The following is a 17,109-nucleotide window of genomic DNA, read 5'->3' as shown; positions in this document are numbered from 1 at the left end:
TGGTAGTTTTACTTGAGTAAAGGATATGAGTACATCCTCCAGACACACACACATTTACCCACAGAGGTTATTGAGAACATTCATCCCGAAGGAGACCTCAATCCTCCTGCTGCATGCTCAGCACAGTGTATAAACTGGGAGGCACTTCAGAGGGGCGCTTGTCGTCACATTGTTTGAAAACCTGGAAAAACCATCACAGCCTGTGAACCATAGCAGTACTCTCCTCAGGAAGTGCCTGAGAGACCCTGAAGGTACATTTTTCACAGCAAGGTGAAGTCGGCCTCAGACTTAACCACGCAGTTGCGTTTTAGTTGAGTCAAAGAAAGATTTTAGGGACTCTGAACATCATTTTCAGCTAATGGTACTCTCTCTTCACATTTCAAGTTTGAATATTAGTTTGCATCCATTATGTTAAGGTTTTTAAGGGAGCAGCTGGAAATCTCTTTGCACATAGTAAGAGGAAGCCACTTAACACTTTGTACCTGGGTGCAAAGCCAAAGCAAAAGGGGCGGGGGAATTTTATATTGAGCTCATTCTGTAAGCTGGAGAAGGCAACATACAAAGTACAACCTCTCCTGATGATATGAAATAACTTTCTCATGACCACTCTCTCTCTTTCCCTCACTCATTTTCCTTTCCACTCCCCGTTTCCCTCTCATCTTTGCCAAATGTCCCTCAAAGCGGAGTTTATAAAATATGAATTGTCTTTGGGCGTTTTTAAAATAATTGAGTGAGCTACGATGACACAAGAGCATACAGAGGACAAGGTACTCGATTGCAAACAGAAAGATGGAGGGGTGAGAGGGTGTGGAATAATCAGGAGAATATGAAAGACAGACAGTGATGTAAAGTGATAAGCAGACGGACGACGAGGGAATGGGAGGTATGGTGAGGAGGCAACATAAGAATGAGTGTTTGAAAAGGAATGGTCAAACAGTAAATTCATATAAAACTGTTTATTAACATGTTGAAAAAGGATTTAGACACAGCTTTTAGAAAAGGAATGTGTGACATTTCTATATGATACATAAAGAGCAAGTTCAGCTCTGGTGTTATAAAAGCAACTACTGTGCCAACATACATTCATGTAAACTGAAGCCTTTTCTACACAGTGCACTGTTTGAGCTGTGACCAACATCTGACTGGCAGGGAGGAGGACGACGAAGAAGGAGAAAACAAGGCGAGTAAATGTAAACCATGCATGAGGCACAAAACAGGAGTATTGTATGACATGTCTTGAACACATTTCCTCATTCCCTCTCATATACTCTGGTGCAGACAACATCCCCTGCAGTCATTGTCTGAAAGAAAACAGCGACAAATAGGCAGAGTTTAAACTTTTGATACCACTTACTAATAGAGCACACGTATTAAAGGGTTTATAAGTTGTAACTAAGGAAAAAAAGGAGGGAAAACTTCCATTAGTTTGACCTGGGAGTGTTCCTGCATTATTCCAAGATGGCTATCCCAACTGCTAGCCTTGTAGTATCATTTAAATCAGCATCACATAGCTGCTAGCATGACTGTAGATGTATTTTACCTGGCAACCTAAAAGTTGATCTTATTTATGGCTTAAAAATGATCTATATAAAACATAAGTAAATTATGTCATAGCCGAACCTTTTATGAAAGGTGGTAACTTCTTTTCTGTAAAGCTCTCAGATTCACCAATTTTAGTTTCAGTGTTTTATTTTTAAATCTGACACACTATCTGTCTATAAAGATGTGTATTGGTGCTGTACACAAAATGATTACCAGTATCAGTTCTCCATCGTTGGTCAGCTCTCGGGTCCACGCTGTCTTGGGCCCATCACCTTTCTGTAAAGTCTGTTCACAGCTGATCTTGCTGTCTGTTTCCCACTTAGGAAAACTCTGCAGGGATTCATAAGAACAAGAATATGAATCACTTAAGTGCTTTGGACTCTATAAAATTATAGCAAAGCTTGGGTTTCGTCCTAACTGGGGACCAGTGTGCCGATCACGGAATTTCAGAACCTTTTTATGGCCTGTTAGAAACAATGTCCTTCACGCAGCGTGAACAGATGAAGAACAGATCCATGTATTATAACCAGGATTCTGGAGTTGCACTGAAATTATTTCCATATGTTTCTTCTGTGCTAGTTATGCTGTTCTTGGCTAAAATCTGGAATGCATGCAATGACATTATAAAGGAATGTTATATGGGATACCGTGCAGGGACGTCCATCCACTGTGGTCTCATTGAAGGACTGACCCACGGTGAAGGAGACATGGGTGGTGCGGACGCTGGTGGATGTTTTGATGGACAGACTCTCATCCTGCTGGGTGATTTCCACTGCAGGGCTGGAGGCTGCTGTCGCTGCAATCTTCCTCAGGAACACATTCACACCTGTTCACACACAAACAGGACTAATATCTAACTGGTAACTGTGGTGAAAGCATCACCTGTATTGTTTTTGAATATAAGGAGCATACAAGTGGTTTAAAATGTTTATGGCCTAAACAACCACACTTTATCCATAGCATATTATACGTTTTTACTCTGATTTCTTACCTTCTAAGCAGCAAAGTTCATTCAGTACAGCACGTAAATCAATCTTTAGGTAATCCATCAAAGTGACTCTTTCAGCACCTTTTTTTTGGACAATGTTACATTATTGCTGTGTGGTAATGCAGCTGTGAGCAGGGAATGTTTTGAATTTTTTTCCTTGCTTGGTGGTCCTTGAAACTAAATTATGTCATCTGATATTTGAGAGTCAAAAGCCGCAAAGCAGCCTTTATAACACAACAACCAAATTCATGTAATCCTTTTCACAATGTCTGTGTTTGCTTATCATTTGTCTTCTCAGTTTGATACAATAAATGAAATGCTTTTTGGCAACCTAAACATTTTCAAAAGTCTGTGTGTGCTGTTGCATTGCCACACAATAATAACATAACTTTGATGAAAAGAAAAATAAGGCGGTGAAAGTTTCATTGTGATTAATTTCTCAGTTTTAAGTCTCTGCATGCTGACTTTTTTGCTGTACTGAATGAACTAAAACCAAGAAAATGAATGTAATAATTTATAGTATGCTTCAGAAAAAGGTTGCCAGTAATGTAAAGCATACCTGACAGGCAAAACCACTGATATGGTCCTTTAAAACACTAATTACTGTGAAATTGTTCAAGACATTATTCAGCTCGGAATTAAAATTCGGTCATTGTCCACTCAACTCAAAACTCCATTGAAGCTGGTATAACGCTTGTTAACCACCATAGTTCGAGCCTTATCCCGACCAAGGGATAGTAGGCTAATGAAAGCCATCATTTCACAGCTGCAAAAGATGTTTCTTTGTGGTCGTATTACATCTCTTTGTGGCTACTTTGTGTCATTTTGTGTCTCATTTGAATGACTTTCCAACAAGAAATGTGAAGTCACTTCAATCAGAGGCCCTGATCCCTTGGGCCCATGGGCCTGTGCCTGATAGTCCCATGGTTGACGAACATGCTAAAAAACAAGAAGTTTAATGTCAAACCACATAGCTAGCAGGTGAAATGTTTGCTATTGCTGTTGAGATTACACAAGGTAATCACAGTAAATAGTGGACGTAGTTTCTATTGGAACACAGAGTGCGAACGCGACACACACACACACACACACACCCTAGATTGGGTCAGTGAGGCCCAGGGCAGTGAAGGAAAGTCAGTCTCAGATCCGGCTGGCTGCTGGGGCCCATGTCAAGGCTTAGTTCCGTTTACACTGGATCTAATTACAACCGCATGAGGAGGACCCTGCTTTAGATGAGTCTAATTTAACATTCCTCCACAGGCTATTTGTCTTCAGATTTTTAATGGATGCCACTGGCTGGCCCTCACCTGACCTCTCTCTCTACTGCTCTCTTATAACTGGAGTCCATACAGTCTCGTTTAGCTTAAAAATACCAGTATTTCCATGAACAGAGGTTAGCAGGGCAAAAGCAAAATGTTACCACAGAGAGCCACTTCAAACCACTTTGGTTCTCAGTTGACCTCTAAGCCAACTGGATTTCCAGTAGATAACGCCACTGACAACATGATTGACAGGTCATTGCGCAGTAGACGCTTCCCTTTCCTTTTTCTTTTTTGCATTTTAACAATAGAGCTGAATGATTGATGATAAACCAGATAACAATGCTGCTTGACTCTAAACTGGCATCAACGTTTTAAATGTGCATGTAAAGCATTTTCATTTAAAGAGTTAGAAGAAGAAGGTTGGGGAAAAAAATGCATGCATATGCAACCCTGTCTTGTGTTGGAAAACATTAGATAATCAACTTTACTGGGCATTTTAAGCAAATTAAATAAATAATCTATCTATGCGTGTAACCTATAAAATGCCTCAAATGCATTACTCACCCAGTTCTTTCAAAAGTCCCTCGAAATTTTCGGAACTTTTCATTTTCCATTTTCCTGAGAAATCTGGGGTTTTCTTCTCCATTTCCATTCTTTTGCAGGTAGAATAGATCGTAGTAAGCCGGTTCTGACTGCAGACTCCCCGGTTTGTGGTCTGTCTGTCCCCCTCCGTTAACCGGTTTGTAAAGCCGTCTCCGCTGCCTGCATCTGCGCTTCCATTGATTGGCTGACAGCTCGCCTGGATCTGATGTGGGTCCAGCCAATACAGAGGCCGGTGGCAGGGAGGGACTTTCCCCCTGATTCTGACTGTACCCTCCACCTCTGTCAGTATGGTGAAAGATTTGGATACGAGCTGGAAAATGCACTTCCAGTAAGTCCTTTGATGTTGATGGGCAATTTTTGTAAAGTTGGTGACACGTTAGCCCCAATTAGCCTATTTGATAAGAAGTCCAGAAAATAAGTGGTAGGGCGTAGCCTACAATGAATAGAGAAAATTGATGAAACTTTGTATTCTAAAAAAAAAACACCCACAACCTGAAGTCATGTGTTAAGTTTTCTAAGCTCTGGAATGTGAAATCAGATATAAGGGTTAATGTGTTCAGCTCCAGAGTTGGGGGTGGTAAAGCTGGTAATGAAAGAGCAAAAAGATAAGACTTACAGCTGGAGGCACCCATCCAGGAAAGTGCCATCAGCATTTTCACTCTAAAAAGTACAATTAAAATATATAGAGAGAGGGGACACATCAGTCTAATTCATTATGACCAAAGAGCACATACTAGGCTATAGGCTATCAGTTTTATTTACCCAACAACACATCTCATCCTGTCTTCACCTGAACTGGACAGGGGTGGGTTACATATCTTCAGGGCTATATGTTACTGTTGTAAACAAACAGAGACTTAAGACAACATATGTCAACACATACAAGAATACATCCAGCTCATGCTTAAATCCTTCAGTTCTGTTATCAACTGTTGTATATCTAGGTAGTTTTGTTTATTTCTATGATACAATAATTATACTATAGCAGCACTAACGCATGCAAATTTAGGATAGTAAGTAGGTAGTAGTAGTAACATTATGTTTTTGATGTGTTACTGTAAAAAAAGTCAGGCTGAATTGGGTTGAATTTAAATTGGATCAAAGTTACTGACATTGTTAATTAATTGGCTGATTCAAAAATAACCCTCCCTCTGTTTCTCTTACATTTAAATGTGCATTCAAGTCCAAATTGACCTAATTGGTATTTCCTGTTAGGCCATGATGGTGACAAAGCAGAGTGTACATTCAGGGCATGTGATATATGATTAAAATGTGGGAAAATAATAATAAAAAGAAACAAGGAAACAGAAGAATGTGTGTAAAAGTAGGTGTCAAATAAAAAAAATATATTCTTCTGCCCTGCAGCGAGCTAGACACAGCTGCGTTGAAGACCTCAAACAATTGTTAGAACAGTATTTGAAAACACAACACACTCAACGATAGAGGTTACAAAGAAATAGCCTAAGTAAGATAAATAAGTTAGAAAAAAATATTTGTAACAAGTAGGCCGATAGAATAGCTGTCAAAGTATCACAGGAAGTACAACACTATAATTCATCTAGTAAACATATAGTGGTGCTCATAAGTTTATGAACCCATGCTAAAGTTGACTAAAAAGAGGAATAAAAAAATCATCTTTTGGAAATTGATCTTAATGCCTTAATTTAAAAAAATGAGGAAAAATCCAACCTTTAAGGACACCAATGTTCTTTGTGAATGAATAATGTATTGTAAATAAATAAATGTTCTTCCTTAAACTACAGGGGGCATAAGTCAGTACACCCCTATGTTAAATTCCCATAGAGGCAGGCAGATTTTGATTTTTAAAGGCCAGTTATTTCATGGATCCAGGATACTATGCATCCTGATAAAGTTCCCTTGGCCTTTGGAATTAAAACTGAAACAAACCATACCTAGAGATTGGCATGGTTTTATTTCAGTTAGCCTAATAGCTGGTTTGATTTGCATTGAGAGATGATCTTATGGAAAGTACCCCATGCCAATATCTAGGTATGGTGAAGGGTATGTGATGATGTGGGGCTATTTTAATTCCAAAGGCCAAGGGAACAACCAAAGGTCAGATTTTTCCTCAGTTTTTTAAATTAAGGCATTAAGATCTTAAAATCTGTCAGATTTTAATTCCTCTTTTTAGTCAACTTTAGCATGGGTTCATAAACTTATGAGTACATCCACAAAAGTAAAAAGAGTTACATAACAGTTAATAATCAAACGGTAAATTAGCAGTTATAGGCAACCATGTTATGTTAGCAACACATTAGCTTCGGGCAGCTAGAAAGGATAGCTAGGTTTGCAATAAACTGATATATCTCCAATTACAAACAACAGTCTATACAACAAGGGCACTCTGAGGATAAAGATTGTCAGTACTTGCTTGGTCACATCTGACAAAATGGTGAATGTAACAATATCAGTTCAACTTCAACAAAAAAAACCTTCAAGTAGGCCTACTGTCAGAGAGATGTAGGCCTATTTGACAATAGCACCCCATGTCATGTGCAATAAAACTTATTGGCAGAGCCTCTCAGTGCAAACTTAATTTTCTTTAGGTTATAGACTTTCTGTTCTTTCTTTCTCTCAAGCATGCGCTTACACACTGCCAAGAATATTTCATCAGGTCTGGATCAGAAGGGATGCCTTTGGAAACATGATGCAGTGCATTCACCCAACAAAAGGAGTCATGATGTTATCAGTCTCAAGCATTCCACCCTGTGGCACCATGCAGCTACTGTAGCCTACTCTGTATAGAGTTACAGTAACATGGGATATAACCTCATCAGGAATTTTATACAAAGAAAGGAAATATAAAAGCACTTTTGAATGCACATACCAGCCAGGCCAGCATTCACCGCTGGGTGACCTCAGACTGAGAACACACAGAGGACAACAGCAGCTCAGGGATGAGAAGAAGTAGAGGAGAATCATTATGGCTCTGATGAAAGGATAACACTGGACGCTGCTGTCCCTGTTGCTATGACAACACATGTAGTTTCATTAGTCTATGATTCCCCTGAAAGCAATCTCCCTTTATATAATCTATGATAACTGCTGTTGGGCGCCCTGTGCTGTAAAGACCTAGATGTTTGTTTGTCTTTCTGGGTATTCACTTATTTATTTATTCATTTGTTTAGGAGAATACATTTTTGAATAATGTAAAGGTATGTTTTCTGTCATAAAATGTACAGGCCTATATTTTTATTAATTTATTGTATGTGATTTGCAGACATCATAAAAACCAAACACCACATCTATAAGTAGTATTGAAAAATGAACATGTTACAACAAATATATTTGGAAAAATATTTCCATTCACGAGAATAGAGTATAAAGCGTCACCTAGCGGTGATTTATGTGGTTTCTTGTATCCGGAACCTCTTGTAGTAGTTACGTGTTTCCAGCCGGCTGACGATTAAGCAAGCACCGGTATCATCATGTCGAGGCACCTTCGCTTCATTGCACGGACAGTGATGGTCCAAGACAGCAACGTTGATGCGGCGTACAAGACTTTAAACAGGTCAAACTTATGTTTTTAAGATAGATTATATTACAAAGGTTGCTGTTATCTAGGGGACGACAAGCTAACGTTATCCTTCCGCTCAATGTCACAATGCTGCGGCTGCGCAGTGGTGTGCTGCTTAGCCTACATATAGCTAGTAGCTAAACGCTAATTATGATGCCTAGATGGTTTTAGGGATTTCGTTAGATACAGATGTAGACCAAATAACGTTAACAATACATTAAAAGGGTTTAAAGTCTGAAACAACATAATCATTATTACTTTTTTTAAGTGCAAGAACCTAATTGCGTGTTTGGTTGTCTTTAAAGGTTACTATTAATAAGAAATGAAATGTATTATATGAAGACCTTAGCTAAATGGTTTCTGCTGCACTACTGTTACTTTCTATTTTCTATTGTAAGTGATTAGCCAATGTCACTTGTATTGCTATTTTCATTTACCTGTTGAAAAGAGTGTCTTGAATGCAACCCCAAGTGTCAGCTATTCACACGTTTTCTCTACATACTCCAGGCTCCTGACTCAGGATGGGGTTATTGAAACAGTGAAGCGCAAGCGCTACTTTGAGAAGCCCTGCCGAGAGCGACAGCGGAAGAACTTTGAGAACTGCAGGCGGATCTACCACACGGAAATGGCCAGAAAAATTGCCTTCATCTCCAGGACAAACAAAGAGGATCCCTGGCTCGGCTGCTAATGAAATGTGTGATGAAACAAGACGTTATCTATGGATTTGTTGAGACGGGGACCTGTAAAGTGTAAGGAGCAATCAAGACCAACACAGTGTCACTATCACATCTAAATGGACTATGGAAATAAAGTTGCTTTTATTGTTTAACAGTAAAAGGAAGTAGGCCTAGACATTTGTCCATTTTCTCTTCAAAATTTGGCATGGTTGGGGAGTGCTTGTACTCCCTCTTAGTTGTAATGAGCAGGTTAATGAACTCTTGTTTGATGACATTTTGTGTTTTGAATCTTCCCACACAATCTTGCTAATGAAAAAGTTAATAAATGTGTGAAATGTTCTGAAAATCTTAAGTTGGTGAACAAGTATTTCTCAAAGTTAAATTTAAACAACAAAATCGGTATCTACTACTAGTATACACCATAAAGTGATATTTCGCCCACATAAAAGCTTTGGAAGTAGTTGGATGTGACCTAATTTGCTGGAGGACACTCAAACAATGCAGGGGGTGTTTTTGTGGGAATGGGTTCTTCTTAATTCAAGGTCACTACTGCACAGTGTGACGTTTGTCCACTGATGATGCCGGCCAACTTCCGCAAACTCCCATAAGCGAGACACATCGGCCACATGCATCCGTCAGGCTCTGAGCTTTCACCACAGGGACCTTTAATGTTTGCACTTGCACTCACTCCACTTACACAGGGAAAGTTAAACAGTTGCACCAGGCGTACTTGTCTTTAGGTTACCAGGTCATGTTGATTTCCTGTACTGTGGCTTCAGTCAATGGCATTAAGGACTGAAGAGAGCAGTATGATAGATTACCTATATTTATTACACAGAGAAAGTGACTGTTGTCTCTGATACCGCTTAAAGAGTCAGTTCATCTACTTTTAAAAATATTTTTTTCTCTTCTATCTCTAGTGGTTAAAAACGTCAACAGTAATGTCTTTCCAGAAAAAGTGTTCTGGTTACCATGGATAATCCACAGACCTCACTGTGAGCAGTTTTCATTGAAAAATACTTTTTGACAAAGTCCCTGCAAAAAACTGACTGTTCTGTGAATTAGTTAGTCAGTGATTTTTTTTTAAATGTAATTTTTCCATGCTGTGAGCTCCACAGCAAAACTTTCTTTCAAAGCTTTCCAGCCTATTGTCATGGCAGAGACAAATATCTCAAAAGATGGAAACATTGAATGAATACATGTATGAAAATGTTTTTTTACCCTTTTAAAAACTAAAAGCTTTTCATATATGAAATCAATCAGGTAATTGTTCATGCTGTCTGTTAATATTAGTGCCATTTGTAATCCAACAGTTGTTTTTTATAAGCAAAGGAGGCATGCAAGGTGTTAAGTCTGCTTTACTTACAGGGTGTAACATGCATAGGTTGTGCAGCTATTGTCAGTCAGTGTGCAATAATGTGACTATGAAATGTGCAAATGTTTTTGTTGGCCCCTACCCAACATGCACACCCAAAACACACTGCCACTTGCAAATGACAACAGGTTGGAAAAAATTGCAAACATGTCACTTCTTTAAATATCCATTTATTACAGCAGTTCACTGTCCTCCCTATACATATCCAAAAGCTTTAACTCATGCAACAATATAACATATTGGCAGCTGCTCATGCTTAATTGTAATACTGTAATTTCTTATTTATATGATACCAATAGCTATTGACCTCGACAGAAGTGTTCCTAACTTGTTCTCTGAATGTGTGAAGAGCCTGTTTAGACTAACTAAAATGTGAAAAAAAGGTAAAAGGGATATATGTGCCATATGCTGCAATGCTTTATAACAATCAGCTTAGAATCCATTTTATTTCCTTACAGATATTATTTGCAGCAATATCTTCAACCAAACTTGCTTGTACTTTTTTGTAACCATTTTCCCACTGCAAAAGCTGTCTGACAGCAGAAGACACGTCGATGGTAGAACCGGCCCTCAGCTGTTTCTGTGTTTACATAGAGTGCTGTTGGTATTTGCCACTACTGTAAGCATGGTTTCTATGCCACCTGGTAGTATTGGCCAATGCTGTTTGCATGGTGATTATCAATTTTGCAAACAGAAATTCTGAAACTAAATGTCCCTATGCATTCTTCAGGATCATGCATCAAGCCTGTTTTTATACCAAGAGCTCTGCCATACCTCCAGTGCCTGTTATTTGTTCCCTAAACTAATAATACTAATTATCATCATCTTCATCATTATTATGACGATTATCATAAACAGGTGGTTGTAAACAGCCTTGTCAGCTAATCAAGTAGTTGCCACAGCCTCCTGCAGGTAACAGCATCCTATTTTTGCATGCAGTGAAGTAAGTGATTCACACTTTAGCATAAAGCAATCGTATTATGTAACTATGTAAGACTGCATCACAAGCTTTCTGTCTCTGGCTCCAATAGGCCTTTGATGCCACATTCCATAAACAATTAAGAACCTGGAGTTCCTCCAGTACAAACAAAAAAGTCACATTTGGCTCAGCTGAAGGTACACACTATTCCTTAAAAGTGCAGCCATGAATTCATTTTAAAAACTATTTTATGCCTTTCTTTTCTGCTGGTCCCATCACATTTAAGCCTAACAGGTGCATTTTATCAACATGATGACTTTGTGGTAATTTGTATTAGTTAATGGGACATCTTTAAGTTTTGTTAAATCGTACAGATTACAAGTTTTAAAGTTATACCGACTTCAATCTTTTATACACAGCATATGTATCTGTATGCGCACATATCTATAGCCTGTCTCTTCCTACAGGAGAAATATAGGACAACTTTACATAAAACAAAAAACATAACCACACTGAAAAAGCAGTGGGTTCTGCGCTGTCATTTCCCAAAACAAGTATTGTATCTATTAATGCAGGACAAATGTGACCTTATTTGCATACCAAAATGTTAAGCACATGCCAGTTGCCGCGTGCTGTTCCTCTCATTCACCAGCCACACCACCCACACGTGCTGCCGTTAGAAGTGTGGCGCGATCTACGCATTTACCAGCCAACCGACGCTGTGATTGCTGCTGATTGGCCAAGCGTCTGAGCCAATGACGACGATCGAACCTCTCCTCAGCCAATGGCGGCCCTGTACCTACCCAGCACGTGTAGCGCCAGTTGTGCTTCGTGTGTACATTTCAAACAGGTTAGAAATCTGACCAATATAAACGGAACACGGCACGGGCAGGAGAGATAGAACAAACAGGGTGGTACCGAGCGTAAACGGGATGACAGGCGCAACTGCTGTGTGCTCCCAAAAATAGTCGTTAGCTTTGTTGAGGTTAGTTCAAGATTTTAATTTGTTCAACTTGTTTAAGTAGCGTTCCGTGCCTTCTCTTGCTGTTTTGTTTTTACCTTTTTTTGTGAATCCAATCCTGCTCCGGCTAGAAGGTAAGAATTGTCCCCTCCGACCTTTTTCTGTTTTTAGAGAAAGTTGGCTGTTTCTCAGACTCGACTTATAAATTGCCGTACGTTAAATAGGATAAAACACTTTGGGTCATAACGTCTAATACACATTTTCTGACTAGTTAAGGATCAAACCGTGATACATTCTGCTTGTATGCATGTTTGCTGTTTTTCGCAAATATATGGTAAACCACCATAAATGGTGGACCTAAACATCACTGAGCGCGAACGCGACACACACACACACACACACACACACACACACACACACACACACACACACACACACACACACACACACACAAGGCATTTTATTTATATAGCACATTTCAGCAGCAGTGCAATTCAAAGTGCTTTACATAAAACATTAAAACACAGTTAGAAATTAATACAGAATTAAAAACAATACAGAATTAAAAACAATTAATATACAATTAAAAACAGATACAATACAGGAATAAAATTCACAATGCAGTACAATGAGAGCTGAGAGTAGGTGCCGACCTACAGTTTTCCGGAAGTTTGTTCCAGATATGTGGAGCATAGAAACTGAACGCTGCTTCCCCTTTTTGGTTCTGATTCTGGGGATGGCAAGCAAACCTGTCCCAGATGATCTGAGAGGTCTGAGTGGTTCATAGTTCACAAGCATATCCGAAAGGTATTTTGGCCCTATACCATTTAGTGATTTATAAACCAGCAGAAGTATTTTGAAATCTATTCTTTGAGGCACAGGAAGCCAGTGTAAAGACTTCAGAACTGGAGTGATGTGATTCACCTTCTTGGTTTAGTGAGGACTCGAGCAACAGCGTTTTGAATCAACTGCAGCTGTCTGATTGATTTTTTTAGGGAGACCTGTAAAGACTCTGTTACAGTAGTCAAGTCTACTGAAGATAAAAGCATGGACAAGTTTTTCCAAATCCTGTTGAAACATAAGTAGGGTTGGGCAAAATTCAGGTCAGAGTCCATAATTACACCAAGATTTCTGGCTTTGTCTGTTGTTTTTAACATTATCGTTTGAAGCTGCTCCGGCAGAGAGAGAGAGACACACACACACACACACACACACACACACACACACATACATACACACACACACACACACACATACATACACACATACACACACACACACACACACACACACACACTCACTCACTCACTCACTCACTCACTCACGAGTTGATTTGCATAGTTGTCCTCATCTCAATTATAATATTCTTGCTGAGACTTGGTGTAGAGTCTGTAGACATTACTCACAGCTTCTGGCAACAAGTACCATTTCTAATTTGTACTGCATGAAAAAGGATTGTGTTTGGGTTATATTTCTGGATATCGAGCTGCGATATGAATAACTTCTCGTTTATACACCCTTTACTCTGTAATAGGGGTTGATGTAATGTCAATATGAGAATAGATATTTTTGCAGTGATATAGCCTGTGTTTTCCTGGTCTTTAAAGCCTCCTCTACACAATTTTTAAACTTGCACACTTGTAAGTAATGAGTACTATTATGATGAAGAATATGTGTCAATTTCTTCTAAAAAGCAATAATACAAAAAATATAGTGACCTTTCATTTAGCCAGTATCACATTGCTCTAAATGTTTAACAGAATAGTCACCACACGGAGGGAAATTTCTTATAAATGCTTTGATTGTTGCAGCTGGAAGACATCAACAGATTTCCTTTAGTATGTAGTATACTGATAATGTAATACTGCAAACCTAACTGATTTTGCCCAGTGCCAAAAGCTGTACTCATCGAGGTTCTGTTTGGACATTATTATCTCCCTGTCTCCACAGATGAATTCATTGGGCAGTTCTTCCAAATGGCCATCTTATGACTCGCTAACCTCCACCTCAAGCTTTCTCTTCAGTGAGAGTGAGCAGACTGAGGATGAAGCAGACGTCTTCTCTGAGGGAGAAGGAGACAGTGGAATAAGAAAGTCCCTCTCAGGCGATGAAGGAATCACACACCCTGGAAATTACCTTAAATTCCCACCACATTCAGATCAGCTGCACTTAATGTCTAAGAGCGACCAGCCTGAACACTGCCCTGATGAAACTAAGCGTCTCGACCCAGCTTCTTTTTCTGGAGCTGCCATGTTAGGCTCATCTTCAGCGACACCAGGAGACCTGGCCTTCGCTCAGAAAGTGAGCAACTTTAAACTGATTCCTAGGTCTTTGTTTCAGTATTTTTGTCACCCAAATAGCAAAGCAGCCGTAGTAGTAAAACTTAATCTTTCTCCTTATTATCTCAGTGTGCAGATTTGTGGAGGTTTATCGGCCCTTTGCTTGAGCTTCTCCGTGGACTAAAGACTGGGCGGTTTAACAGAGGTATGGTTGACCAATATCAAACATGATTGATGATCTTATGTTTAACTCTTGTGTTGACTTCGGGTCACATTGACCCGTTTTCAATTTTTGTTTTATATCAGAAAATATGGGACGTAGAAATAAGCGCTGAAAATGTTTAATTTAAAATATTGGAAAAAGCAAAAACAAACTCTGAAAAAAAGGCATCAAAAACATTTTTCAAGGTTGACGGGAAGACTACACAAGGTTAAGTGTATCCTGTAATTAAAGTGCCTTTTTGCCTTGACATTTGGATTGTATATTTTGATTGTGGCAGGTCTATCCAGTTTCCAGCAGAGTGTTGCAATAGACAGATTACAGAGGATTCTTGGAATTCTACAGAAGCCTGAAATGGGGTAAGACCAACAAAAGTATTATTATTATTATTATTATTATTATTATTATTATTATTATGACAGGAGTGAAAATGGGGATGTTGTCATCCATACCCAACTGTCAACATTGTGATTAATGCTTGTTTCTTAACATTTGTATTTCTACAGTGAGAAATACCTCCAAAACCTGCTGCAGATAGAGATGATGCTCAAAATATGGTTCCCTCGGGTGGCATTTCAGTCCACGGATTTACAGAGCAAGACCTTCACTCCCAGAGTTCGACCACACTGGCGCCAAAACCAGCTCCACATGCCAGTTAAGGTGCGCTTCATATTGGATGTTACCTATGTTACCATATTACAGTGCCTTTACAGGTGTGCATTAATTAAACAATGTGCCTCATGACACTGAGATGTTACAATAACAATACTAAACTTTATCTTTTTAATAAAACAGCATATTTGTTTTAACGAACCAAGCATCCATTTGAAATACATTATAATATACAGCCAGGCAAAATAAGGTACAACAAGATAAAAAAGAGAGAATGCAAAAACAATATTACTGTAAAAGATTTGAATGAACTATTTAAAGCATGATTATAAGAGGCTTAAAGATATTCAGCAGATGAGTCTGCAAGCTTACACTCTCCAGGCTTGTGTCTTTGATAGCTGTCAAGATTCTGTTTAAAAGAATGGTTCATTACATCTTGGCTTTTATTTAGAACCTCAAAGAACTAAGCTCAACTCAGGTTGTAATGAATTGCAGTTTTCCTTTTAAGACCTTGGTTTGTTATGGTCCTTATTTTATTTTTTTTTACTTTTCCGTTCCAGAAGAGAAAAATGAGCTTGTCAGAGAACGACGACTCCAGAGAAGTCCCGACCAAGAATAAGCACTATCAACATGGAAAACATTGGAGCTGCCAGGCTGCAACTCCACTTGACACTGTTTCCACATGTCTACCTGGATCATCTAAAAAACCGACAGCTCCAGAGGATGAAACAGTTGAGGGCAGCTGTACAGCTGAACATGAGTTTACATACAGCTCTGGCACTTTAAGCAGGCCGTTATTTTTAAAGAGAGAAAATAAGAATCAGAAGCAGTCTGCGATTTCTCTGCCCTCCTCTTGTGAAATCCCAGCTACACAGGACAGCTCAGTGTCCTCAAGTGACATCATAACAACTACGACTGACTCACCTTAGCTGGCCTTAGCTCACCTTGCCACCACGTGGAGGTGCCTCTGCATGCCAGTCTAAGTAAAGGCAAAGGGCGGACCTGATTACATAAGTATAAAGTTAGGCACAGAGCCAGTCTGTGATGGCTGCAAGGCATGTAAAACCAGAAGAGGAGGAGGAGCAGAAATGCAGAGACACTCATTAACCCTTAACTATCCAGTGTGATTTTTGATTACACCAGAGTTATTGCAATTATATCCAGGACCCTGTCTGTAAAAGTATCACCTTTTGTATACTTTATCTTTTACTAAGTTAAAAAGATGTGGAAATACTTTATATGTGTAATGCGTTCAAGCAATCATGTGCTCTGTTTTGCATTTTTTCATATGATGAAACAGCCCAAACAGTAACAATATACAATTTCATAACACTGGTGAAAAACAGAAATAACAGATATCAATTTTATGAAAGTGAGGAAACCCAGATGATCATTGCTGGTATAGTTTAAAGCTAAAACCATTAGTCAGTTGTCTATAATAATAAAAAATCTTTTCATGCAAAGCTGATGATATTTTTCCAGCTGATTGATTGTAAAATATGGTGGAGCAAAGGAATGTAGCCGCTGCCAAAATGTGCCAAACCAAACAGTTTTGCATAATCATATCATATTCACCTTACTTCACAGACACTACTTCTTTATTTATTAGCACTTAACACACACACACACACACACACACACACACACACACACACACACACACGTAACATTGTTTCTATGTGAATAAGAATAGATATAGTTGAACTTATAGATAAAGAGCAAAATGCTGCCCAGGAAATACCACAGCCTGATTAATAATTATTGAGATAGTTGAGGAAATATGAGATGCTTGGCTGGATGTTAATATATCATCTACTTCAGTAGCTAGCCAGTGAAAGAACTTGCTTTGTGTAGAAAGAGTTAAAAACGTAACAATTTATTACACAAATGAGTGACTATTTTTTATATTATAGAACGGGCATATTAGATTTGATCCTGTGTTACACATTTGTTAACATCAAAGAATTATTATTTATTAAAGATCTGTTTAAGAGGATTGGTACTTAAAAAAAAAGTTGATTCCATCGATGGATGCTTGAATCAGATACTATTTAGACTAAATTTATCTTATTGTCAGGCTTATTATTCACACAAAATACTTTATTGTTCACTCAAAGAGCTTAACTATTGATT

At 38.7% G+C, this 17,109-nt stretch overlaps 3 protein-coding genes across 5 annotated transcripts; 2 read left to right on the top strand and 1 right to left on the bottom strand.

Annotated features, from left to right (window-relative positions):
* Positions 1 to 937: 937 nt before the first annotated feature.
* On the bottom strand, positions 938 to 4,706 carry crabp2b (cellular retinoic acid binding protein 2, b). The gene is made up of 4 exons (XM_031296022.2): positions 4,357 to 4,706; positions 2,190 to 2,368; positions 1,756 to 1,872; positions 938 to 1,301 (listed from the first exon to the last, which is right to left on the bottom strand). Exons 1-4 carry the CDS (start codon positions 4,442 to 4,444, stop codon positions 1,251 to 1,253), a joined length of 435 nt encoding a protein of 144 aa, XP_031151882.1. The 5' UTR covers positions 4,445 to 4,706; the 3' UTR covers positions 938 to 1,250.
* Positions 4,707 to 7,745: 3,039 nt separating this feature from the next.
* Positions 7,746 to 8,962, top strand: mrps21 (mitochondrial ribosomal protein S21). 2 transcript variants are annotated; one of them, XM_035992796.1, is made up of 3 exons: positions 7,746 to 7,927; positions 8,441 to 8,646; positions 8,692 to 8,962. In XM_035992796.1, the coding sequence occupies exons 1-2, from the start codon at positions 7,845 to 7,847 to the stop codon at positions 8,619 to 8,621; spliced, it is 264 nt and encodes an 87-aa protein (XP_035848689.1). In that variant the 5' UTR covers positions 7,746 to 7,844; the 3' UTR covers positions 8,622 to 8,646; positions 8,692 to 8,962. The 2 variants fall into 2 exon arrangements, with proteins under 2 accessions (XP_035848689.1, XP_031151883.1); XM_031296023.2 differs by having other exon boundaries at positions 8,441 to 8,962.
* A 2,772-nt stretch (positions 8,963 to 11,734) lies between these two features.
* On the top strand, positions 11,735 to 16,439 carry ciarta (circadian associated repressor of transcription a). 2 transcript variants are annotated; one of them, XM_031296018.2, is made up of 6 exons: positions 11,735 to 11,889; positions 13,816 to 14,166; positions 14,274 to 14,349; positions 14,645 to 14,723; positions 14,871 to 15,024; positions 15,537 to 16,439. In XM_031296018.2, exons 2-6 carry the CDS (start codon positions 13,816 to 13,818, stop codon positions 15,903 to 15,905), a joined length of 1,029 nt encoding a protein of 342 aa, XP_031151878.1. In that variant the 5' UTR covers positions 11,735 to 11,889; the 3' UTR covers positions 15,906 to 16,439. The 2 variants fall into 2 exon arrangements, with proteins under 2 accessions (XP_031151878.1, XP_031151877.1); XM_031296017.2 differs by having other exon boundaries at positions 11,737 to 11,999.
* Positions 16,440 to 17,109: the final 670 nt, after the last annotated feature.

Source organism: Sander lucioperca, chromosome 16 (genome assembly GCF_008315115.2).
Source record: "Sander lucioperca isolate FBNREF2018 chromosome 16, SLUC_FBN_1.2, whole genome shotgun sequence".
In the NCBI taxonomy this organism is placed as follows: domain Eukaryota; kingdom Metazoa; phylum Chordata; class Actinopteri; order Perciformes; family Percidae; genus Sander; species Sander lucioperca.
Note: the sequence above shows the minus strand (reverse complement) of the source record. Positions and strands in the feature narration are given on the sequence as shown.